Genomic DNA, 25624 nt, shown 5'->3' with positions numbered 1-25624 from the left:
GAGCCTCACCTGGGATGGCCAGTGGGTCCGTGAGTCCCCTTGGGTGATTCTCACCTGGGATGGCCAGTGTGTCCGTGAGCAAGGGGAGGGCACAGTGACAGGAAGGGATGAGGGGTCCAGGCCAGCAGGAGGCTGGCAGAGGAGGCAGCATGCACTCCCTGGAGTCTTGTTAATACGGAGCAGCCCCAGTGCGGTGGGCACAGACACAGAGTGAGGACTGACCAGCGCTGCCATTGTCACATCGGGGTGGGGGGGAGGGGGAGTTATACATGCCACTTTTTTTTTTTTAGTGGTTCTGCTTTTAAAAGCCATTAAATCTTTATGTAGGATGCAAAGCCGGGGGAGGAAGCTTGCAGGCGATGGCTTTAAACGGGCCTGTAAGAGAGGGGTGAGCTCCTCCCAATGAAACCTAAAGTATGTGGGGCGCCTGGCTGGCTCAGTCAGTAGAGCATATGGCTGTTGGTCTTGGGGTCGTGAGTTCGAGCCCCACGTTGGGTGTGGAGTTTGCTTAAATGAACTTGAAAAAAATATAAAATAAAAAATAAAAAAATAAAGTGTGGCCCAAAGGCTGTCCCCAGCAGCACGTCCGGCTCCCATCCTCCTTTTGCCCAGCACGTGCGGGCTGTTGGAGTCAGCCAGTCTCGGGGAGGCTCCACAGAGGCTCCATCCGGGAGGCCTGGAAGCCTTCGCTCGAACCGTCCATCATCTTGGCCCTGCCTCTCAGCTTTTCTTTGAAACAGCTCAGCCCAAGAAGAATGTCACGCTGGAAGCTGTCGTGCGGGAGCCAGATGCAAGGCAGGGAGAGAAGGACCCCTTCCTGTTCCCCATCTCCACCCCGGACCCCATCCAGCGTGTGTGCTCACACGCACACACGCGCACACACACACATGCACACACACCCCAGGATGCAAATGATAACCGCAGAGCCATCACTTGTGAAGCTTGACAGAAAATAATGAGAAACACTAAATCTTTTATAAGGTCAACACTCGCCTTAGCCGAGCAGCTGTCAAACAAGAAAAGAATTTAGCGCCGGAGCCACGAAACTTCCATCGGCTCATTAAGCCCAACAGGGCCCGGCCTGGCGTGGCAGAGGAGACGCGGGGCCTTCCGTTTTGTGTCAGTAATTTGCGGCCGAGGAGGCAAGAAGAAACACCGGCGCCAAAGGGGCCTAGGGGGCGGCTGGGGAATCGTTAGCGCGCCAGGAGCGGCCTCGGCTCCTAATTGGAAGCATTGGGCATTATCAACCGAGGATTTGCCTCCGCTCCCTGACAGCTAGTGGGCCCAAAATGATCGCCCACTTGTCAGTGTAAAAGACCATTAAAAACAAGCCATTTTGATTTAATTGGAGGCGGTGCACTGTGGGGCCAGGTGAGGAGGCTCGTCAGCCCCGCTCATCCAGGCTGACGCCTCTCTCCCTGCATGACGGGGGGTGGGGGGGGCAATGTGTGCCTTCCAGACTCTTCGCCTTTCAGAAACTGTCTGAGGAAGCAGTGAATGGGAGATGGAATGAGCCTTCACAGAGGCAGTGGAGGTTGTTTTCAATGGGGTTGTCAACGAATGTCCTGACAGGCGGGGGGGTGGGGGGTGCTTTTCTTTTCAGAGCCCAGATGATGGGAGTCTGCTTGGCATTATTCTTTGGGGAGGTGACCACCAGGCGTCCAGCTGCCAGTGGGAGATGGGCTATTCTGTCGGGGTGCTTAGCCTGCTCTCCCAACTCCGAAACATCGAAGGATAGGATCTGGACGGTCATGGTGGATTGATCTTCAGTGGACAGCAGGACCCCGTCTTTTATTTTAAGCTCAAGTAAGAGCCAAGGAGGGAGTTGGTGAAGGAGGCGTGTGGCCGAGGCCCTTCGAGGAGTCTATGAATGGACACCCCCTGCCACTCGGGCCGGCATCTCAGTCACGCTCCCCCAACGGAGGCCATGGTGCGGTGCTTGGACGAACATTCTATATCATCTCCGTCAGCAGAGGCCACTTGCTATAAATATTAACGCAGGCTCACAGCGGGCTCTCCCACCAGGGTGGGGGCCCCCAAGCACATGGAGCATCTATCTGTGTGTAGCTTTTGAATGTGAGTGTAGACTCCCTGATGCCAGGGACTATATGTTCTGCATGTTGATGCTTGGTATCACGAACGCCATGGGTACTTGATAAATATTAATTGGCGCTCGCAGATCTCAGAGAGGTCTACAGATTTGTATATTAATCTCACCCCCATCCCACAAGCAGTGACCTCATTTGCTGCCTACTGCTCGTCCAACAAGACAAGGCTTGCAGGAGCACAAGGTGCTGGAGGGGCGTCTTTGGGAGAGCGAGGGGGAGACACACCAGCCGATCCCCTCATAAACCTCTGCTGTTCATTTTGATGAAGGATCAGGGTGGGAGGAGACACAAGATCCCCAGCGAGCATCAAATTCCAGAGCTCCAAATTTTGCTGCTGGTTTTAGACAATGGGGATTCCTTAATTACTTTCTCTGGAAATTTACCTGACAGTGCTTTCTCAGGTAGTGCAAGGTGGTTATCCGGGCGCTCGGTTCCTCGGTTGACAGAGTCTTTGATTTTGTGCTTGGTTGCAAATTAAGTCCTTTGCTGAGCCATCCGCACAGTACCCAGCAGTGCCTTATCGCTTATTCATACCGGCTGTTGAACAACTGTGCTTCTGCCAGGGAAGCGGGGAACACACTCAGATGTTTGGTGTCCATGGCCCATTGGGTTGGGGTGCTCATGATGAGGTTTGATGTCTTTCCTCTTTTTCCTTACTGAAATAACGAGCAGGAAGAATTTGGGGGGGTAACTCATAAGAAGAAACGGAAACTTTCTGTGGTTGACGGGACTGACCTTGTCAAGTCAGAAATAGGAATGGAGTTAAGTGTCCTCAGCTAGACAACAAGGACGTTATGCCATATTCTGGACACTGTTCTGGGGAAAGAGTGACAGACAGGAGACTTCAAAGGTCTTGGGGTTACTCGACTGCTAGGGGCACTCCGTAGACACTAAAACAAATCTTGGCTGGATGGCTAGGTGGATGGATGGATGGATGGATGGATGGATGGATGGATGGAAGGATGGATGGGTGGGTGGATGGACAAATGGATGGATGGGCAGATGGATGAACAGACGGATGGACGGATGGATGGACAGATGGATGGATAGGTGGACAGACGGACGGATGGATAGATGAACAGACTGATGAGTGGGTAGACAGAGGGAAGTTGGATGAATTTACATTGATTTCTTATATTAAATGATTCAAGTGACACTGACTGCAGTCTCACAAATATATAGAAAGGCAGTTCAAGCTGACAAATCTTTTTTTAAAAGGTTTTATTTATTTGAGAGAGAGAGTGCAAGCAGGGGGACAAGCAGAGGGGGGAGGGAGAGAGGATCTGAAGCAGATTGAGCTGAGCACAAAGCCCGACGTGGGACTCAATCTCATGACCCTGAGATCATGACCTGAGCCGAAACCAAGAGCCAGACACCTAACTGACTGAGCCACCCAGGCGCCCCAAGATGACAAATGTTCTACGACTGTGGATAAAAGTAGAGGATACAACACCGGGTGGCAGAGGTCATGGCACCTGGGCAGTCCACTGTCACTGCCACGTAGTACCCCACCTCTGACATTCAGAGCTCTGTACCCAGAGGAACTATCAAGAATCTAGGCATCCATACAGAGACAGTCTTTGCAGGGCTGTCACTTAAAAGGGGGGCAGGTGATTCTGTGAAAGGAGGCAGATTTTGGCTAAACGTGAGAAAGAAGTGGCTGTGCACAATACTGTGTCCCCTGAACATTCCTGCATTGAAGCCCTGCCCCCAATGTGATGGCATTTGGGGTGGGGCCTTAGGGAGTAACTGGGTTCAGACAAGGTCACGAGGGCGACCTCCACGTTGGGATTAGTGCCCTTAAAAGAAGAGGCACTGCAGAGCTGGCTTTCTCTCTCTCCGTGCCGTGTGAGGACATGGCGGGAAGGTGCCTCCTGCAACCAGGGAGAGTCTCACCAGAACCCCACCCTGCAGCCGCCCTGGTCTCAGGCGCGCAGCCATCAGAACTAAGAAATCGACGTCTGCTACGTAAGCCACCCAGTCTACAGTATTCTGTTATAGCAGCCTGAGCAGATTAAGACGGAAGTTCATAATCCTCCGGGCTGTTTAACCGGTGAGAGCCTGCCTCTCGCAGGCATGTTTCCGTTGGAAGGCCCCAGCATGCTTCAGAGCAAACATATGGAGGTGCATCCACATGCCACGGTAGATACATGTTTTAAACATCCCTGTGCAGAGCAGGTGACATTGACCAGGGAGCTCCAGGAGCTGCTTGCTGAAAATGCAGGCCTGGGGGCACCTGGGTAGCTCAGTCAGTTGAGCATCTGTCTTTGGCTCAGGTCATGATCCCCGGGGTCCTGGGATCAAGCTCTGCATCGGGCTTCCTGCCCAGCAGGGAGCCTGCTTCTCCCTCTCCCTCTGCCACTCCCCCTGCTTGTGTTCTCTCGTTCTCTCTCTGTTAAATAAATAAATAAATAAATAAATAAATAAATAAATAAATCTATCTTAAAGAAAGAAAATGCAGGCTTGGAGGCTACCCCAGACCCACTAGAATGGATCCTGGGGTGGGCCCTGGAATCTGCATATTTTTTTAGAGAGAGAGAGAAAGTGTGAGCGGAGTTGGGGGAGGGGCAGAGGGAGAGAGAGAATCCCAAGCAGACTCCACACTCAGCTCAGAGCCCATCACGAGGCCCGATCTCACGACCCTGAGATCATGACCTGAGCCGAAATCAAGAGCCAGACGCTCAACTGACTGAGCCCCACCAAGGTGCCCCTGGAATCTGCATTTTAAAGCTCTCCTCCAAGTGGGAGACCTGTGCCTCTATAGGAGCAGGTGCCAAAGCCCCGTCCAACACAGAGGTTCTGTTGCTCCATGACCATCCCCTGGCCAGGCCCACGCCAAGCGCTTCCCATGCACGACGGCACTTGCCCTCTGGTCCTGTCCCCACTTTACAGGTGCGGGTGCACAGGCCGGCACAAGGCAGGCAGGCGACCCCACAGGCTCAGCCCTCCCGCCCGCTCTGTCTCTGCCTCATGCCTTTTCCTGCAGCAGGCCTGCGATCAGTGGCCTCTTTCCTTTTTGGCCTTGGGGCCAAATTGCAATTTAAAAGGTGCTCAGGGGTTTTATCAGGGTCTAAAGGCTTTCAGGGCAGTGGGAAGTTTTGTTTATTGCAAGGCCTTAAATCAGCCAGAGCAGGGCTGGCCACGACCCTCTGGACACCTATAAAACCCCAGTTCCTGACCGCCCTTCACTCTCCTTCACGGGTCCTGCATTTAGCCCCCAGCTGGCCCCTGACCTCAGTTTCAGGTCCATAGTATTTATCGGCTCCACCAAGGCCCGCGGCCTGGGGCAGCCGGCCAGAGGGCCCACGCCTCCCCTCTGCTAGTCGTTAGCGCTGGACCTGGGCACATGGTTTTAGGCCTCCCAGCACAGTCCCTTGCCCTCTGACAGCACGGCTCTTCTCAGCCACAGAGGGCTAGTGGGAGCAATGGTACAAAATCGACTGTTCCCCAAAGCACCGAAGAGGTGCTCCGGGTGTGTGAGCGCTGAGTATTGTTATCACTGCTGCCTTCGCGAAGGAACGCTGCCCCCGGGGAACTTCTTGGACACTCTTCCCTCTGCTCACCCAGCCACCGGACTAGGGTCACACTGCCCACATTCTTGTGTGTGCGATCTAACGCATCATTTCCCAGGACGTCTCTGAGGAGAGGAAGGAAGAGGCCAGCAAACACCCCTATTTCTGAGGGACACCGAGGGATCCCGGGAGGGGTCCACTGTGTTGATTGCTTGCGGCTCCGAGACACGAGGTTCGCCTTGCCCGCACTTCTGACAAAGCTCAGTTTACCTGAGCAAATCATCTAACCTGTGTATTGCTGGAACCTGCTGCTGGCCACGTGCTAGGCAGCTCTGGATCCTGACCTGGGAACAGCATGGGTGCCCGGTGACAGAGTCGGATGCATGGGGACACGTGGCAACGAGGCACTCGGAGGTTAGGCCCAAGTCCTGCTCGAGCCGGGAGTTTCCCTTAAATCACCAAGAACTGTTCTCTTGGGGAAGAGCCAGAAGAAGAAACTGGGGACCCCCAAAGTCCCATCGACTCCCCCAAATTCAAAGTGGGATTCTAGCTATCTCTAGAGGTTAGAAATCTATACCTGATGCCAAAACAAGCTGTCTTGTCTATTTTCTGGTTGATTCTCAACACAAAATTTGAGATGTTTTTGCCTCCTGGTCGGGGAGAAGAGCTTCCTGTAGAGAACAGAGAGTTCCCAGGCACCGAAGTGTTAAGGGGACAGTCAGGCTGGGGGTCCCCAGTTAGAAGCACCAGCTCCCACTTCTCTGGGCCCCAACATAGACGCCTGGCGTCTCCCTCCATGACCTGGGAACCCAGACTCGTCCCGCCGTACCAGGAGCTTTACCGCTGTCCCCCACCTCCTGCGGCCCCCCCCTTCCCCTTGTTCCCGTCCCCAGAGCTTCAGCTCTGGCTCTTTGTGACTTGCCAGTATTGAACAGCAATGTCACCTCACGAGCAGGTGCCTAAACATTCTGTCCCTCCAAGGTGCCGGTTTATGTAAAACCAATTAAGCCCCTGCTTTTATCTCTCCAGCGAGGCAGCTCTTCTGCATACTGATCTGATTTCTGATGGGGGCATCCATATTTAGGGGAGAAATGTCAACTTCATCAGGACCTCTGAATCCTCTGAATCACTCTTCCTAGTGCCCTGTTTCCGCATGTGACACATTCCATCCCAGCGCTTGGAGCCTGACGCGGCAACATGGGATGATTCTTATTCCAACACGACAGAGCGACAGGATTCTTAAAATACATCACTTGTGCAGGGACCGCGGGGAGGAGCAGAGCTGGCATCTGTCCTTCCTGTGTCTGGAAGGAGTGACTTTGGGGCTGAACACACCTGTCCAGAGAAGGGCTTCTAGTTCGTTGGCCCTTTGGAGCCCCTTGGAGAGGTGGCTGCAGTGGGGGGACAGGCTCAAAGGCCGCTCTGGGGGTTTAACAGAGAGTTAACTTTCCAGCTGGCTATGATTTGTAAGGGAGCTTAAAGGTGGGAAAGAAAATCCTTTTCTTAGATTCAGCAGCTTTCACTAATCAGCTGCATCTCTGGGTGTCACTGCTTGGCTGACTACTGATTTTTTTTTCCTGCCGTCTCTGGTTCTATTAGGGAGTCAGGGGCCCAGGAGACCTGAGGCAGGGTTAGTCTTCCACAAAGAGAGGAGCCTGATCCCAGCATTCAGAGCACAAGAGCTTGTAAATCAAACTGTTAGCTTAATAGCTTGGGCCATTATTCTAAAGCAGTGGGGCTGAAACCAAAAGCCAAATGAAAATATAGTCAATTTGTTCATACTTTGGTGACTGAACGACTATGTAATGTCAGTGGGTATTGGCACTGGGGAAGACAGGTCTGTCGGGGGAGAGGCGCAGTGTTCGGCGTGAGGGGTGACCTCGGGATGCTTGGGCAAACCTCCCTCTGAAATGGGTTTGGGGTCCCCAGTTATAACACAGACTTGGCCATAGAGAGCCAGACTCAGGGAGCCGGCCATCTTCACTGCTGGGAGAGCGCAGGCCTCTGATCTCCGCACCTGTTGGAAACCCAGCGCGAGAAACCAAGCATTGCCAGGGGCACCGGAGGGCCCGTGAGTTCGGGAGGGACTGGGCTGAAGGGGGCTCGAGCCCTGGGACAGGTGCCCGAAGAAGGATGCAGCGTCCCTACCCTTCAAACACATGAAAAAAAAAATAGCCTTACTGGTTTTGTAACAGTCATATCGTCACTGTAAAAATTCAAACAATGCAGAGAAGAGCATGAGAGAAAGTAAAACTCAGCCTCACACCACTCCAGGGGTCACCGCTGCGGCTGCCTGAGGACCCCTCCCTCTGGATGTCTGTCCCTGAGCACAGGCCCCTGTGCAGATGTGTGGGCTCCTCTGTCCCAACGGCATCACGGGTTCTTTCCCCAGCAATGGGTTAGGAACGTGGCAGTAAGTAGCCTAAGGTCATTATTTTCAGTGGCTGTATACTATGTCACAGGATTATATCTTGTCTGTGCAATGTCAGTTCAGGATCTCTCAGCTCGTACTGTGGACGCCTCTTCACTGGCACGTCGGGCTTTCACCATTGTGGGGGTGCCACCATAAATACGTGGGACCCACTCCCCCCAGATATTTGTCTTTGGGCTGGTATCACTGGCAATCTTTGTAAAGAAGGATAAATCGTCTGTTTTTCTTGACTTAATATCAGGCAGCCATAGGATGCACAGTTCAGACTGGGTCACTTTTGAGAGCAGAAGGTGGGCACTATTAGTAATCCCACCTCCCAGGGGCACCTGGGTGGCTCAGATGGTTAAGCGTCTGCCTTCGGCTCAGGTCATGATCCCAGGGTCCTGGGATCGAGCCCTGCCCCGGGCTCCCTGCTCCGTGGGAAGCCTGCTTCTCCCTCTCCCTCTGCCACTCCCCTTGCTTGTGTTTCCTCTCTCGCTGTGTCTCTCTCTGTCAAATAAAATCTTAAAAAAAAAAAAAAATAATCCCACCTCCCAACAGGCAAGCCTGGATTCTGGCCCCTGCCTGGAAAACCCAAACAGGGCTCTACAAAAAGCAGGTGAGCCGGGTGGGCCAGCCTGTATCAGGATGATGTTGATGGGGCTTTGGTTATGCAGCTTGCCCCCGGCCCCAGCTCCGGCTGCCAGCTAGGGTTGGGGTCTCCCCATCATTTCAGGCTTCTGGACACCAGGGGGTGGAGCTGCCCCAAACTTCCCCGTCTAGCTGTCCAGCCCTCTGTCCATCTACCCACTTCACCCTGGCCGCTCACCAGTGACCCTACAGCAGCCTGATGTCGGCACCGAGAGCAGGGCTTGGCACAAAGATGCTGAGTGAGATTTGTGTATGAATGAGGGAATGAAGGAATGATCACCAGGCCCATCCCCAGGGCAGATGCCATGTGTTGGCACCTGAACAGAGTCCAGGTGCCCTGCTGAATGTATACGTGTGTCCTCATCGAATCCTTCTGCTAGCCCCATTTTCAGAAGACGGACCGGGGACGTGGACCGGTAAAACCATGTGACAGGTAGGGAGAGGCAGGGTCACCATGTGACCCAGGTCCGCTGCCCCTGAGTCAGGTGCGCACTCAGGGAATGCGGGTTCCCTTCTCCCTCCCTGCAGCCCCCGGCACATTTGTGAAGGGCACGGGCCCTACTGTCGCTGGGCACAGAGGGTACCCAGCTGCAAGCCCAGCGGTCCCTCCACTCAGGGATGGGAGGCGGTGTGTTCACATCCCGTCCCCAAAATGGGAGCCTGAGGAAGGGTCTGAGCCGTTTCCCCTGATGGTTCACTCTGGGTTTGGGGCCCACCACCTTGAGCCGTGACCCTGGGGTCGTGAGCCTTTGGTTGAAGGAGACCCTCAAGAACAGTGCTACCCTCACTTTCAGATGAGGAAACTGAGGCCCAGAGAGCCTCTTAGCTGACTGGTAGCAGGGCATACCTACATGACCCTCTCTCTGGGCCCCATGCATCCGGGGCAGTGGCTGGTGGTACAGACCAGAATGGGCGCTGGAATCCCAGGCAGCCCTGCGGCTGGTCCCGCGGGTGCGGTCCCGGGGGGGCCCAGGACGCCGCTGAGCGCCCCGCGAGGTGCCGGGCCGGGGAGGGTCTGGGCAGCCCCCTCGAGGTGCAGGGAGCCAGCTTGCTCCGCGTTGACCCAGCGCAAGGAGCAGGCTGCCGCGCCCCTGCCTGCTGCTTTTCCATGTGAGAGGTGTTTAATTATTTCTGACAGGGTTCAGCGTCGACATCTGTTCGCGAGCGGGGAGAGTCCATTTAGGTTATCCATCACTGTGACAGGTTCAACTTTTTTGGAAGCGCTTTTCCCTTTTATAATGGGGCTGGGGTGGGGAGGGGGGGTGGTGGCTGGGCACAGACATGAGGCACAGACAAAGACCCTCTTGGGGCCCCGTGCAGAACACTGCATAGCCCCCGGCCACCACCGTCGCCGCCGCACTGGCCCCGGACCCGGCTGCCAGGATGGGGGACGCCAGGATGGTCAGGTTGGGAAGGGGCTTTCAGCGGGTCTGTGAAAGGCTTTTAACTCTTCTGTGCTCTACTGGTCATCCATTCATTCATTCATCCACCTCCTCCTTCATTCATTCTTCCTGCAGACTTTCACTGACCACTCAGTGGGTGCGGGGCTCTGTGGACGCTATGGGGGTCACAACAGGCATGGTCCTTAGGGGCTCACATTTTGCTGGGGAAGATGGACAACTAATTGCCCAATTAACTAATTAATTGCAATGAGGATGCATACCGTGAAGGGGAGAAAGGGGCCCTGCTGGGCTGAAGAGGCACCTGCTGGGACGCAGCCGGAAGTGAGGGAAGGATCCTCAGGAGGCCCTGGACTTCCGCGGCCCTGGACGGAATCTGGGACCCTTTCTTACAGGGCATGTTCCTTCAGCCTGCTGAGCCTCAGGCTCCACATCTGCTGAATGGGGACAGTGTTTCTACGAAATAATGCATGTCTAGTGCTTGGCTCACAGTGAGAGCTAATAAACACTTCCCGTTGGTAGTATTTCCCAAAAGGGGGGACCAAGTGTTGCATCCATAAAGGCATCACTCTGGGGGGTTAGGGTCTCCACTGGGCTGACCACGGTGGTGCCCAGGGACAAGCGTTGCTCTGAGAGTCCTGCAGAGGAACTTCCAGAAACCCATGAACATCCCCCAAAAGACGAAAAGTGCCCTGTGAATCCTGGGGCTGGCATGTTTATTCTTTCTCGTTTCTGTGGCACAGTGGGTAGTGTGTTGGAGGTTGGGGCCAACGGTCAGAGGAGCCAGGCTTCCCAGCCCCCCACCCCACTCACTGGGGGAGGACAGCTCAAATTCTGCTTCCCCTCTGTGCCACGGAGCAGTGGGGGGGATACTCGCTCCGAAGATGAAGTGCACTAATACGCGGAAATGACTCAGCTCAGTGCCTGGCACCGAATCAAAGGGTGGCATTTATAGGTTACCTCCCGTTGCTCCTGACCGTATTTCAGTGACAGCAATCTAGAATGGAAGAGCCCAACATAGCTGAGTCAAAGCCCCTCTTTTGAAAATAGAAACTGGTTTGTTCATGTCCTACTCTGGGCCAGGCACCGTGGGGACACCGGCGTGGGAGACATGCTCTCCTGATGGGGGAGAGTCGGGGTGGGGATTGGGGTGAGGGCCCTTTCCTTGCTCCTCTGGCCCAAGACCGCCTGAGCCCTCCTTTGTCCCCTGCCTCAGTAGCTCTGGGCAGATTCTAAATCAGAACCAAGGGGCTGGGGGTGGGGGGTGACACCGCAGAACTGAGTGTTGTGGAGGGCATCTCATGCTCACGGAGCTCTGGGTCCCCGTCCCTCCCCAGGCAACATCCCATGGAAAATCAGAGAGAAAAATCAGAGCTAAAAGAGCAAAGGAGGGGCCAGGAAGGAAGCTGTGGAGAGAGGAGTGGGCGAATGGTCACTGACATATGCTGACAGAGGCCACTTGGGCAGGTCGCAAGGGGCCGCATTGGGGGGCAAGCAGGCTTCTCCTTGAAGCTCGGCAGCTTGTTCGATTGCATTAGGCTCAGGAAGGCACTGGCCCCTTCATTGTCCAAATTGCAGTTTAACTCAATACTGCGGGTGGGCTGGGCTGGCCAGGAACATTGCTTTGTCCAGCTGTCTTCCTGGGGCCAGGCACGTCCCTGTGGCCCCCTAGAAAGCCTCACTGGGCCCGAGTTGGGCAGGCACAGCTCCCCTCCCACTCAGAAGCCGCTGTCCCCAAACCTCCCGGTTCCCCCCTCTGAACAGCCAACCAGCGGCTAGAAGTCCACAGCATTTCACTGTCTAGAGGACAGGTAAAGAATGGGCAGAGTGAGAGGCATCCACCCTAGGTGAGGGAAGGGGCATTTGGAGGCGAGACCGACCTTCTGGAAGTGAGGCATATGCCAGAGGGCATCCAGCTTCACTGGCGGCTTGTACTTTCTCAGCTGACTGCTCCGGGTCTCATACAGCTTCCCCAGGATCACCTGCAGGCCAGAGAAATGCAGAGGTGAGGTGGTCTCCTGGCTCGCGGAGGAGCCCGACCTATGATGAAGGGAGGCAAGGGCAGAGAGTTGGGCTTCCTGGTGTTGCAGACCCATGGGTCACGTTCCTCCTGCCTCCGGCCCTTCTCCAAGGCTGATGTCACGGCACCCACTCCCCTGGCCACTGCTCAGTGGCCTCCGGCGTGGGACCCCCCCCCCCGCCCCGTGCTGCGAGCATGTTGATCTGTTTCTGGTTTGGCCCCTAGAACTCACAGGGTTGCTTCACAGAGAGGTAACTTCCCCGTGATCTGATCCAGCTTGAGCTTTGGGGATCTTCGTGGCACATGGCCCCTACTAAGGTCCTAGACGGGCCCTATTCGTGTGCTCTGTTTCTCTAAAATTTGTGATAGTCATATGTTTTGTTGTGTACTTTCTCTTTTCTTTCTTTTTTTTCATGGAAGTATAGCTGACCCGCAATGTTAGGTTAGTTTCGGGTGGACAGCGTAGCGATTCGACATGCCGTCTGTCACCATACGACCCTGTTACAGCACCATTGACTGTATTCCCTGGGCGGAATCTTTTATCCCCGGGACTTATGCATTCCATCACTGGAAGCCTGTATGTCCCGCTCCCCTTCAGTAGGTCCTTTGGATCAGCCGTCTTCTCTGCCTTCTAGAACAGTTTTGCAACTATCTGCAAACCAGAGATGCCTTTCAGCTGAGAGTCACCAAGCCTGCCTTCAGAATTGGAGGGATGCATGCACCCCCCTTTCCCCTTTCTAAGTGGAAATGGATCTCCCCGCTGGAAATGGGTCGCCGATGCCTGACAGACGGGGTTGGTTACCGTAGGATTTGCTGAATTCAGCATTGAGCGGAGGGGCCCAAGATGAGGACTCACCACATGGAAGCTGTTGCCGAGAATTTCCATTTGAGGACACCACCATCAAAACCCCAGGACATCCTTTGCGGCTGGAGAGACAGGCTTCCCCTCGGATGGTGGCAACTTGACCTTGCAGACCAGCCATCTTATCAACCCCAGGCCCCAGCCCCAGTGTTTGTGGGTCTGGGTGTTCCTCCCAGTTTGTTAGACAATGTACAGCCACAGAGAATCTTGGAACAGGAAGAGAACCCTGGGGTTGGTTCCACAAGTGTTTTCTGAGCGCCTACCATGCTCTAGGCACGGCACGGCGGGCCCTTTCTGACCCTTTCTTTCCCCAGTGAGGGAACTGAGGCCCCAACTAAGTGGCGGCTCCCTCAGAGTCACACCCGGGGAGCGGGCCCCAGTTCCCAGCCAATGCTTGGAGTGGAGTCACTCCCATTAGTGGGGTGCTCTGCCAAACAGGGAGGGGCACTGGCCACGGTTGTCTCTAACGTCAGAAGATGTGTCCCCGGGAGGTCGGTTTTCCATGGATTTGCGACACTCTGAGTCCCTGTGAAATTGCCGCTAATTAAAAAACATGACCAAACTGGAGCTATAAAGCGGTTTGTAATGGCAGCGCTCCCTCTGAAACTGGTCGTTACCATATAAGTCGACTCTTAATTGAGCCATTAACGAATAAACTAGTCATGGGCTGCTTTTAAAATGTTATTACAACACTCTGCTTTTTAGTGAGCTGGTGTCTCGTTCTCTACCAACGTCAAGGACAGTGGGAGGGGCCCCCTGCCCCTCAGTGACGCTCCCGGCCTGTCCGGAAGGCGCCAGGATCCTCGGTAAAACTCTTCGGCTCCCCAGTTTGGCTCTAGAACATCTTTGCCCTGTTGCTGAACTTCAGGCTTTCCCATAATTAGCAGGGGTGGGACCTTGCCATCAAGAAGAGCCGAGACTCTGGGGCTACACACACACCCCCCGAGTCCGGGCCTGGCTCTGAGGCCTTTGGCCAGTCGCTTAATCCCTCTGCGCCTACGTTTGCCCACATGAAAATGAAATAACCGAGACGACCTGATGAGATCCCCGCCTCATGGTGCGCTCAGGAGACGGAATGCGGGAACACGGGTGCACGCTCAGCCCAGCTGCCTGCCCGGAGCAAGGCAGAGGGAGAACACTGGCTGGATTGCTGCACCAACCAGACACGCGAAGATCGTGCTTCTAGTGAAATCCGTGTGGCACTAGGCGCACATCAGTCTGGATCGACTGCAGCTCACACCGTTAGCAACTGGCAGCGTGGGGACGTGGGTCTGTCCTCAGCCTCAGTTTCCCTGTGCGGGCACCGCCTCTCTGAGGCTCAGTTTCCATGCCCAGGAAATAGGAATAATGCCCCCCTTGGGGGCTTTTGTCAGACATAAACGAAACGATGTGTATGATGTACAGGATGGGTTTAGCATGTGGCCTATTCATCAGTTTGAAAAGAAAATGCATTCCTAAAGTATAGCGGAATGTGTTCTTTATGGCATCCTGCTTTATTAGCCTTTTCTTCAGTACAGGGCATATTTCTGTCCCGGCCGGGTCAGGTCAGTTGAAAATCAGATTTCTGGATGGGCGGAGTCGTGGAGGTTTGGTGGAAGGAGTCCCCGGGTAGGAGCTGGGACGCCGGGCTCTGCTCCTGCGTCAGAGGTACACAGGGCCGGGCCAGAATCTTCCACTCTCAGGCTTGAGTAGCGGTTGTGTGTGATCATCACCAAGACCCTTTTAGCACAGCACCTAGCAGCTTGGTTGCCACCCCCAGCCTCGCCCCTCCCCATTTGTGACAAACGTGCACAAATGTCAGTCTCACAGCTTTGCCAGGCCAGCCCCTCCCTCCACTCCCATTCCAAATGGGGGCCACTCTGGAGTGGGGGATGCATTTACCTTGTGCTTTTTCTCCAGTTTAATGGCTTTCTGGGTGGCCTTCTGCTCCTGCACCCAAAGCTGCTGGTAGCGATGCTGCAGTAGGTCAAAGAAAGGGGTGGAAGGCCTGTGGCGAGGAAGCGCAGAGAGGCTTGAGGTCTTGGAAGGCCGCCGCATTCTCCACCGAGGACGCCCACCTGACCCTCAGGACTGTGCTCTGGGAGATGGTGACAAAGACTCCCCCGCCCCCCCCTGCCAAAAAGCGGACTTTAGACAGGCTTCTTGGAGCCCTCTTTTCAACTAGACCTTGCCCTTGGGCCTTGGGCCTTGCCCTTGGTCTGCTGAAGCCAGTCTTCACAAAGAATCTGTGAAGTCAATCCCCCATCCCACCCCCCGTCGGTATCAGTATCTGATCACCTTGGCCTGCCTTTACCCAGAATCCCATCAGGTCAGTTCAGCGAGCATCGCCTTGCCCTCTGTGTGCCCTTCCCTGACCCCCACCCCTTGCTCCCGGGCTGCAAGTCCCCACCTGTGCTGTATTCAAAACGGGGCCCCATGCTGCACTAAGTCTCTTTCTCCTTGTGTGGTAGCACTGCGTGAAATCATTGCCACCTCTCGTTTCTGACTGGCTCTCCTTGACAAGGGTCTCCAGCCTGGGAGAGCACATACCCTGTGCCGCGCATTTTGTTCACCCCACCCCTTCGCAACGCTGTCAGGCGGGTACCGTCCCTATCCCCATCCCAGAGCCTTGGGGGGGCGGCGAGTGAGACCTGCCCAGAGTAGCCGAATAGGTAACAGGTGACAAGGGCAAGGTCTTCACGGAAGAACCAGAGCTAATGATTGCAGGAGGGAATGATGGAGCCAAGGGGGCGCGGGAATCACCGGGGTGCCGCTCCCAGCCAAAGAACAGGTGGAGGTAATAATAATCATCAGTGGCTGCTAAGGCCATTCGGTGGAGACTCTACAATGCGTGGGGCAGGCTGCAGCAGCTGAACCAAATGACCCATTTCTTTATTGTGGGAAAATATATACACAACATACAATTTACCCACACGATCAATCTTACCATTTCTGAGAATGACAAGCAGACATTTGTGATATACAGTGGGAGGTACGCAGTACCATCCACCCAAAATTCTTTGGGAAAAGAAACCAAAGTACCCTGACGGTCATCAGATTTCTAGACAAGCACCGTCAAATCGAAATACAACGCAAGTCACCTTGTCACGAGGACTTTTCCAGGAGCAACGTGAAAAAGGAACAGGCAGAATTAATTTTACTAATATATTTTATCCCTCTCATTACCAATGTATTTTATGGACCTAATCTAGCCAAAATATTAACACACCAACATGTAATCCTTTTAAAATATTCATGGGGTGTTCGAAAGATTCAGTTTTGAAATTTGAATTTGGGACCCCTGGGTGGCTCAGTCGGTTAAGCGGCTGCCTCTGGCTCAGGTCATGATCCCGGGGTCCTGGGATCGAGCCCCTCATGGGGCTCCCTGCTCGGCGGGGAGCCTGCTTCTCCCTCTGCCTGCCTCTCCCCCTGCTTGTGCACGCTCTCTGACAAATAAATAAATAAAATCTTTAAAAAAACAGAAATTTGAATTTAAATTAGTCAAAATTAAATACGAAGGTAGATTCAGCTCCTCAGTGGCACCAGCCGCGTTGCAAGGGCTCAGGAACCACCTGTGGCTGGTGCTGCCACACCAGATACACAGCTGTCGGCCTGCCTGCCACGCCTCGCAGGAAGCGCAGGGCGTGGGGAGCATGCTACGCACCCCCGTGAGGATGCCGAGTGCCAAGTGCCGAGTCCCGAGTGTGGGACGTTCTGCAGGACAAGCGGCTCGAGCCCCTCAGCAAACAAAGGACCGTGGGAAGGGAGGAGGAGGCAGTGGGGTAGATTACAGTGACCTAAGAAATGCAGCCACCAGGTGCAGTCTGCGGACCTCGTTCGGATCCCGAGTCAAGCAAACCATCGGTGGGGAGGTATGTTTTGGGGCAACCAGGGCCAAGTGAACACTAGCTGAGGTTTGCAAGTTATTTAAGTGTTTCTGTTGGAGATGCATATAGAAGGGCTTGTGGGTGGAATAATTGATTGTTGACAATTTGCTTTAAAAAGGAACTTCCGCAACTAATAAAATACAGTAAAGTGAAAACGGACGGCAGGGCATATCGATAATGGTTGGAGCTGTGTGGTGGGGGTTGGTCACGGGCATGTGCTATAGTGCCTGCGATGCTTTCGTGCATGTTTAAAATTTTTCATCCTAAGCAAAAAGAGAAAAAGAAGAAGAAACTGTGAATCAGGCTCATTGCTTTCCCCCGTCACGTCTTTCTGACCTTCCTTTTGATGGTGAGCAATCCTAGCCAGCTTTTCTGCCTCTCACGTCTGAGCTGATTATTTCCTCATTTCCCTGGGCCAGAGAGTCTCAGATTTTTTTGGTGCATAAGAACCCCAGAGGTTCTGAATTAGGAAGTGGGAGGGGGGCCCAAGAAATCACATTTTCAGCAAATATAGTTCTGATACAGGGTGTGTGGGTTGAAGGGTAAGCCCTCCAAGTGATGTTTCCATCCTCATCCCTAGAACCTGTGGATATGACTTTATTTGGAAAAAGGGCTTTTGCAGAGGTAGTCCAGTTAAGGATCTTGAGATGGGATTAATAACTATGCAAATGCTTTTTGCACTTGTCCAAAGACAAGTGTCCTCATACGAGGACATACAGCAAAGAGAGACACAGGGGGAAGAGGAGGAGGGGGGGGGGGACAAAAGATGACAGCACAGTGATGGGGCCACAAGCCAAGCATACCTGGGGCCGCCGGAGGCTGGAAGAGGCGGGGCGGGTTTCTCCACTAAAGCCTCCAGAGGGAGCACGACCCTACCTCCACCTTGCAAAATTCTGGCCTCCAGAACCGTGAGAGAATATGCGTCTGTTGCTTTAAGCCAACAAGTGCATGGTAATTTGTGACAGGGAGCCCGGGAACTAACACACAGGGGTTCCTCAGCCCACCTAGGGGAAACACCAGTAGAAACCGCCCTCTGGATGACGTCTAGAGTAGGTCCCGAGACTAGATCCCGAGACTAGAAATCAGAGTCTCACAGCTGAAGGAGCCACAGAGCAGCATTTTGCAACCTGGCATGTGCGCGTGGGTCACCGGGGGATCTCGTTACAGGTACATTCTCGTTCAGTGGGTCTGGAGAGGTCACAGGTGTTGTGGCCCAGGACCCCACACTTTGGGGCTTAAGACCTAGCCCCAGAGGTCTTAGCCCCCGAAGTCCCAAGAGTTGTGGACAGTACCTTCTGAGCAGGTGTCTCAGGGGGAGGATCCACGGCTTTTCTTATTGCGTTTCTGGAAATGCAAGCACCCCAGGGAAGGTTCCATTCTTCCCAGTGACCTTATCTCACGACTGGGGACTGCAGAAATGGAAGTATTAAGAAGAGACAACCCCCCCCCATTCCTGAGACAAACCTCGAGCCTCTCTAGCTTTGTGTGTTTTTTTAGAGGGGGAGGGGCAGAGGGACAGGGAGAGAGAGAATATATTTTTTCAATTTTTATTTATTTTATTTTTTTTAAAGATTTTATTTATTTGTCAGAGAGAGTGAGAGCACAAACAGGGGGAGGGGCAGAGGGAGAAGCAGGCTCCTTGCTGAGCAAGGAGCCCAACGCGGGACTCGATCCCAGGACCCTGGGATCATGACCTGAGCCAAAGGCAGATGCTTAACCAACTGAGCCACCCAGGTGTCCCGGAGAGAGAGAATTTTAAGTAGGCTCCACATCCAGTGGGGAACCCAACAGTGGGCTCAATCTCATAACCCTGAGATCAAGACCTGAGCCGAAACCAAGAGTCAGATGCTTAACTGCCTGAGCTACCCAGGCACCCCCCTGGCTTTGTGTTTGATTTGGCCTGCACAGCAGTCTTAACAGACTTTGAGGTTGTCATCAACAGTTAAAAGTTGGGAAATTTTACATTAAAAACCAACTTTCCAGACTGTCTTGAAAATGTGCAGCTTCTGACCGTGTGGTCTCTATGTAGCAACTACTGGGTGGAGCCAAGTGTCACCTGTCACTTCGCCCCATGCCTCTCCCTTCCCTATTGCCCCTTTACCTGCGCCCTGCACCCCATCCATTCTCCTGGTGTAGTCTGACTCCCCAGTATGCAGACTTTCGTGGGACTGGGCTGAGCAGGGACTCTATTTGAGCAGAGCCTCAGGGGCTCTGAAATGCCACTTTACAGAGCAGCCTGCCGGGTGGCTACAAACAGTGGCTCTTTGTTTTCTGGTTCCTTTACCCCTGTGGTGACTTTTATTGCTTAATTATTACACGCCCCATGCTTCTGAGCAGCCTAATTTATGGCCATGCTTTCTAATGACATGAGATGCGTAACCTCACAGTATCTCCCCCCAGAGGCCGTTCACAACAGAAGAGCGGTCTTCCCAGCAGCCCCCACTGCAGGCATCACCAAGAGCCTCCCTTTGAGGCCCCCCTACAGCCTGGGCCGACCGGCTTTGTGTCCTGCTACGGCCAGTGGTTATTACCTGGAGACAGGCAGGGAGGGGCTCGGGGCCGGAGAACAGCTGAGAAACCTTGGGGGTCACGGCGGCCCCAGTCCGGCTGGCTGAGGGAGATCCAGCAGGTTCTGCCCATTTGTGCTCTGGCTCATTAACTTGGATAAAAAGGTGGGGAGGCTTGTCAGGACACAAATCGGATCACATCACCCTTTCCTGTTTTAACCCTAAGCCTAGACTCCGGGCCATGGGCCCCCACCTGGCTTACTCTCGGCTTCTCCCGGTCTCAGCCGTGGGGCCGCCTCCTCAGACAGCCTGCCCGACAGCCCATCCTCGGCCGCCCCCCGCCAGGTGCCTGCCCACGCACAAGTGCTCCGGGTCATTGGTTCTCTGGTTTGTCACTGACCTCGGCCACTGGATGCCCACACCACCAGGGCAGGAATGGTTCCTGTGAGCGGCACAGTGTTGCTCTCAGCAATTACGTGTTGTTGAAAAAGAGGGAAGGCAAATCAGAGGAAGAAAGACCAGGCAAAGTTCTGGGAGATACACTTTTTCATAATTCAGGGTATTGTACGTTAGACTACGTAGAAGGTATGATAAAGGCCGTAAGTTGATGGACGCTGCTGCTCGATGGACAAAGGACAGTCTTCTCAACAGATGGCGTGGAAATGATTGGACGTAGTGGGCAAAACCCCACAAAATAGCTCTCGACCGGAGTCGCAGACCTTCCACAAGAATGAACTCAAAATGGATCATGGATTTTGATGTGAAGGTAAACCGATTAAAGTTCCCCAAAAAACGCAGGAGGAAATCTTTAGGAGCTCAGGCCTGGCTTGGTGCTGACTTCTGAGACTTGGCATCAAAAGCATGACTCGTAAGAGAAAACAGAAGTGATAAATCGGACTTCTTCAAAATGAAGAACTTTTGCTCTGTGGAAGGTCCTCTCAAGAAGATGAAAAGACCCAGGCTGGGAGGAGGTCCCTGCAAACCACACATCTGGCCAAGCGTTCCTCTCTAGAACATGTGGAGAACTCTCAAACTCAACGTGGAAAGCAAACCAGTTAGAAAGACACGAAGAGGCATTTCATCGGAGGGAGTACGGCTGACCAATAAGGACAGGAGAAAATCGTCCACATCCCTGCCCTCAGAGCCATACAAATTAAGACCCTGATGACATTCCACTACACACCTATTCGTGCAGAAATGAGAAACCGCAAATGCGGGCAAGGATGCAGAGAAACCAAGACCCCTCCCCCCCACATTGCTGGTGGGAATGAGTATAGGCACTCTGGAAAACAGGTTGACAGTTTCTTAAAAATCTAAACATACAGGGGAGCCTGAAGCCTCAGTCGGTGGAGCATGCAACTCTTGATCTCAGGGCTGTGAGTTCTAGCCCCACGTTGGGTGTAGAGATGACTTAAAAATAAAATCTTAAAACAAAAACAAACCAAAAAACCCTAAACGTACACTTACCGTATGGCCCGCAGCTGTACTCCTGAGCATTTATTCCAGAGAAATGGGAGCTTACATGTATACAAAAACCTGTACACAGATGTTTATAGCAGCTTTATTTGTTATAGATGATTGATATTTGTTATACAACCAAAATATCCTCCAGTGGATGAATGGATAAACAAACCGGGGTCCATCGGTACTATGGAACACTGCTCAGCAGAAAAAAGGATCAGGCTATTGGAACACACAACTTGGATGGATCTCAAGGTCATCGCGCCAAGCGGAAATGGACAATTTCAAAAGGTCACCTACTCTGTGATTTCATGCACATCACACTGTGGAACTTTCCAGGGATTAGGGAATGGTGGGGAGCGGAGTCACTGTGGGGTAGCATGAGGGAGGTCTTTGAGGTGATGGAACAGTTCTGTATCTTGACTGTACCACACAGATCTACACACACACACACACCCGAGCGCATGCCAAAGCCATGAAGTCTGTGTGTTGTACCAACGCCACGTTTTTAGTTTTGACATTGCACGCAGTTATATAGGATTTTATCTTTGGGGAAAGCTGCATGAAGAATATACAGGATCTCTCTGTACCGTCTCTACAACTTCCTGTGAATCCAGCATTATTTCAAAGTACAATATTGTTTAAAATGCAATCAAGCATGTTAGAGGAGAGGCTGGAGCAGCTTCCTTCCTCTTTTATGGGAAAGCACCATAAAATTCCTGCCGTGCAAAGAGGTAAACAAAGAGTACAGGGCCCCAAAATGTAGGGGAGAGATGAAGATAGGGTTTGTCCAGCAATTTTTTCAAGTCTGATTTTTCTGTAATTTGTGGTTTGTGGTATTCGTCAGCTTACTTAACTTTGTAATTTGTTCTCTTTTCTTTTCTTGGTCTAATGAGGAGTTAAGTTTTGAGCCTAAATTTGTATTCATGATTTTGAATTTTTTTTCCTCAAAAGGGGCCCCAAACTTGAATATGTTCCAAGTTGGACAAATCTGGAGCTGCCCTCAAGTGTAAGTAAGATCTTATTTTAATTATAAGAGGATGGTATCTATAAATTTATGCTAATGCACGTGAAAACCCAAACAAAATGGGTGATTGGCCTAGGACAATATAGAAGCTCAAAGTTGATTGAAGCGTGTAAAACGTTAACAGAGCCTTGAGCACTGGGCCTGGGGATCTGTACACATCAGCTCTCACAACCTCGCCTTGGATAGTATTCCAGGGCCTTCCAGATTGTTCTTAAGAAACCTTCCCAAATCATTTTCTTATACTTGTTTTTAAAGACTTTGTTTATTCATTTGAGAGAGAGAGAGAGCACAGTGGGAAAGGGCAGAGAGAAGGAGAAGCAGACTCCCCGCTGAGCAGAGAGCCCGATGTGGGCTCGATCCCAGGACCCTGGGATCATGACCTGAGCCGAAGGCAGACGCTTAACCATCTGAGCTACCCGGGCACCCCGAAAGCTTCCCAAATCATTATCATCCCACATTAACTGGGACCCTGCTGTCAGCCCTCCACCTGCCCCCGAGCCTAGGAGGAGGTGAAGCAGGTCATTCAGGGCAACTCAATCCCAGCCCCTTCCCACCGAGCTTCCAGCCACGGGGGAAAGAAACTTCTCCCAGTGAAGCTGGAAGTTTTGATTCTTACAGTCGGTTGGACATCTTAACTAGCACACGGGAATGTCTTGTACTGGATGTGAGCCTAAAGGCCGAGGGCATCTAAGATTTCACCAGGGTAAGAAGCTGACCCTCAGAGCAGGTTTGAACAGGATCAACAGCGCACCCCCGGATCCCCCCTGTTTCACCTTCCAGTCTCAACTTAGATGAGATGCTCACGCCCCCACCACCAACCACCTCGCTCCACCATCCCTCCTGAGACCTCCCGTAGCCCTGCAGGAGACTTTGCTGTCCCTGCTATATAGAGCATGGGATGTTCTAGAATTCCCATGGGGCTCCCACTTGTTCGCTGTGCCGGTCACATTTATAAAAGTGATGGTGTCTTTAGTAGGAAATATTATATAGTTGCCAAAAAGAATGGGGTGGCCATATGTGTAATGACCCAGAAAGATCTCTGAGACCTCTGTAAAGTGTGAAAACACAAGTCCAGGGGAGAAAGAGCCATACGCATACGCATACACCAGCATCCACACAGGTGTGGACGGGTGGATAAAGGCTGGAGAGAATCTGCCGATGATGGCAGACGGGGTTGGGGGCAGGCACAGGGCATGGGGCAAGAGGACCCTTCCCCTCCCGTCTGTTTACTGGTTATAGGACTGTTTTGCAATGAATAAAACAAAAAACAAGGAAGGAAGGAAGGGAAGGAGGGAAGGAAGGAAGGAAGGAGGCGCCTGGGTGGCTCAGTCATTAAGCGTCTGCCTTCGGCTCGGGTCGTGATCCCAGGGTTCTGGGATCGAGCCCCGCATCGGGCTCCCTGCTCGGCAGGAAGCCTGCTTCTCCCTCCCCCACTCCCCCTGCTTGTGTTCCCTCTCTCGCTGTGTTTCTCTCTGTCAAATAAATAAATAAAATCTTTAAAAAAGAAAGAAAGAAAGAAAGGAGGGAAGGGAGGGAGGGAGGGAGGGAATTCCAAGCCTGAGAGTTCATGTGGCCCAGCTGGGGTCACACAGCCAGTAATGGGGGTGGTGGATCCAAGCCCCCCAACCCCCACCCCTGAGAACATCAGACCAGAACGCTCAGCAGCTCCCCACAAGCAGCTGAGGGTGGGCCAGGCCTTCAGGGCCGGGGAGGCGCCTGGCAAGAGCCCAGCCCTGTATGGTTGCTGTTGAGGAGTTTTATTAGCATTTTCCCAGGTCCTAGACCCTTCGAGGATGCATCTTTAGGAGCCATTTCCTTGTTTTCTTCTGCAACTACTTTTTGCCGCTACCTTAAAACATGTTCAGCTTTTTTTCTTTTGAAGTAAATGCGATTCTCTATAATAATAAAAAAAAAAATAGGCGTTTTTCTCCCACCCCAAAATGAATGATTTTTGCCACAGGCAGAGGATCCCCTGTGGTCACAATTACAGCTATCCTGTCTGCAGCTTGCTTTTGAGAAGCTGGAAGGGGTGCATACAGAAGGTCTTAATTATTTATCCTCACTAAATGAGGTGGGAAACGTGGAAGTGGGGAAGCCAAAGCCCAGAGAGGTCAAATGGCTGATCCAGGGTCACACAGCACATTCCACCAGCAAAGCCTGGACTCTTGCCCTCGGGCTACCGCCATGAGAATGCCAATCGATTTACACCGAGCTTGGAGTCTGCCAGGGAGCCAACTGCAGACAGAGGCCAGAGCCAGGGGGGCTGGCTACTCTCAGATAGGACCCCAGACCTTCCCAGACACTTGCTGTCTCACCAGGCCCTGTAACAGCGCCTGGTCCACACAGGAGCCGAGGCTTTTTTAACAATGCACATCTGACCCTGTCTTTCTTAACACCCACAGGTGCCTTCTCATTGCCCTTGCGGCGTGGGGCACAATTTTTAGGGGCTCTGTGCTATCTCCCGGACCACATCCCACTCCCACCTCCTCCCAGACCAGCGCACCCCCGGATCCCCCCTGTTTCATCTTCCAGTCTCAGCTTAGATGAGATGCTCGCGCCCCCACCACCAACCACATCGCTCCACCATCCCTCCTGAGACCTCCCGTAGCTCTGCAGGAGACTTTGCTGTCCCTGCTATATGAAGATCTTTTTGACATTTTTTACAACAACTAGTTCAGTAACCACCTGTTCCAGGAGGCTCTAAGCTCCATGGAACAGGGGTCAAGGCTGGATTGTTCTCTGTGCCCCTCCCAGCCTGGACAGCCAGCCTGCACTGTGTAAAAGGCTGAGGGGCTCCAGAGTCCCACTCCCTCTCCCTGTAAGAACCCCCTCCCTGAGGACAGCTCTCCTCCTTCACTGCAATGCCCAAGAGGGGGTCTTTGGAAGATACTAGCTTTGCCTTGGGGAACCTAGTGATGGGGGCGGGGTGGCCCTTCCGTCCTGCAGAAAGGGTGCAGCCACGGAGGGCAAGCCCCCAGGCCTTTGTGTCCCTTTCTCTCTCTCTCATGGGGGATGCTCTGTAATTAAAGCCAGCATGTTGGAGTGGCTCCTGGATCCCGAAACGGGCAGCCAAGAACAGAGGGCCCGCTCAGGACAGATGGCACAGGATGGCAGCCCCTCCCTGAGGATGTTTAGTCTAGGAGGCCTCTGGCTGGTGTGGGGGGTGGGGCGGTCCTCTGAGAGCCCACCCAGCCAGGGGAATCTTGGACTCTCAGACCCGTTCGCTATGAATCTTTAAAACCATTCAAAAGTGATTAGGGCTTGTAAAAGTCTATGCTTCCACGTGATATTGGAGGGGTCCCCAGAGCACAGGGGTTGGGATGTGGGGGTGGGGGCTGCTCGGAGTCTCTCCAAAGAGCAGAGAGGATCAGGGGGCTGGCCATGCGCAAGCATCTGGGGAGGGGGTCCTGGGCCAGGAAGGCGGGAGGCATGGGACCAGGTCCACCCCGGAGCTGGGGAGCTTGGTCTCGGCGGGGATCCTCCTGGAGGCAGGGAGAGGCTGTCCACAAAGGGGTTCTGGGGACTTTGGGGGTCATGGAAATGTGCTGTATTTTCATTGAATACCCCAGTATCTAAAATTTTTTTAAAGTAATCTTTACACCTGACGTGAGGCTCAAACTCACGACCCTGAGACCAGGAGTCAGACGCTCCACCGGCTGAGCCCGCCAGGTGCCCCCATCCCCAAGGTGGATAAATCTGTCAAAACTCATCAAATTGCACATGAACCATTTCAGCATCTAAAAATTATACTCCAGGGCGCCTGGGTGGCTCAGTTGGTTAAGCGACTGCCTTCGGCTCAG

General features: G+C 53.2%; 1 protein-coding gene across 1 annotated transcript in view; it reads right to left on the bottom strand.

The window, feature by feature from the left end:
- Window positions 1–25624, bottom strand: part of CFAP77 (cilia and flagella associated protein 77) — a 141119-nt gene that overhangs the window by 11548 nt on the left and 103947 nt on the right. The window contains exons 4-5 of the mRNA XM_021691662.1: window positions 14845–14950; window positions 11962–12063 (exon numbers count right to left, since the gene is read on the bottom strand). Coding sequence (XP_021547337.1) covers window positions 11962–12063; window positions 14845–14950 — 208 coding nt within the window. The remainder of the gene's footprint in view (window positions 1–11961; window positions 12064–14844; window positions 14951–25624) is intronic.

Source organism: Neomonachus schauinslandi, chromosome 13 (assembly GCF_002201575.2).
Source record: "Neomonachus schauinslandi chromosome 13, ASM220157v2, whole genome shotgun sequence".
In the NCBI taxonomy this organism is placed as follows: Eukaryota; Metazoa; Chordata; class Mammalia; order Carnivora; family Phocidae; genus Neomonachus; species Neomonachus schauinslandi.
Note: the sequence above shows the minus strand (reverse complement) of the source record. Positions and strands in the feature narration are given on the sequence as shown.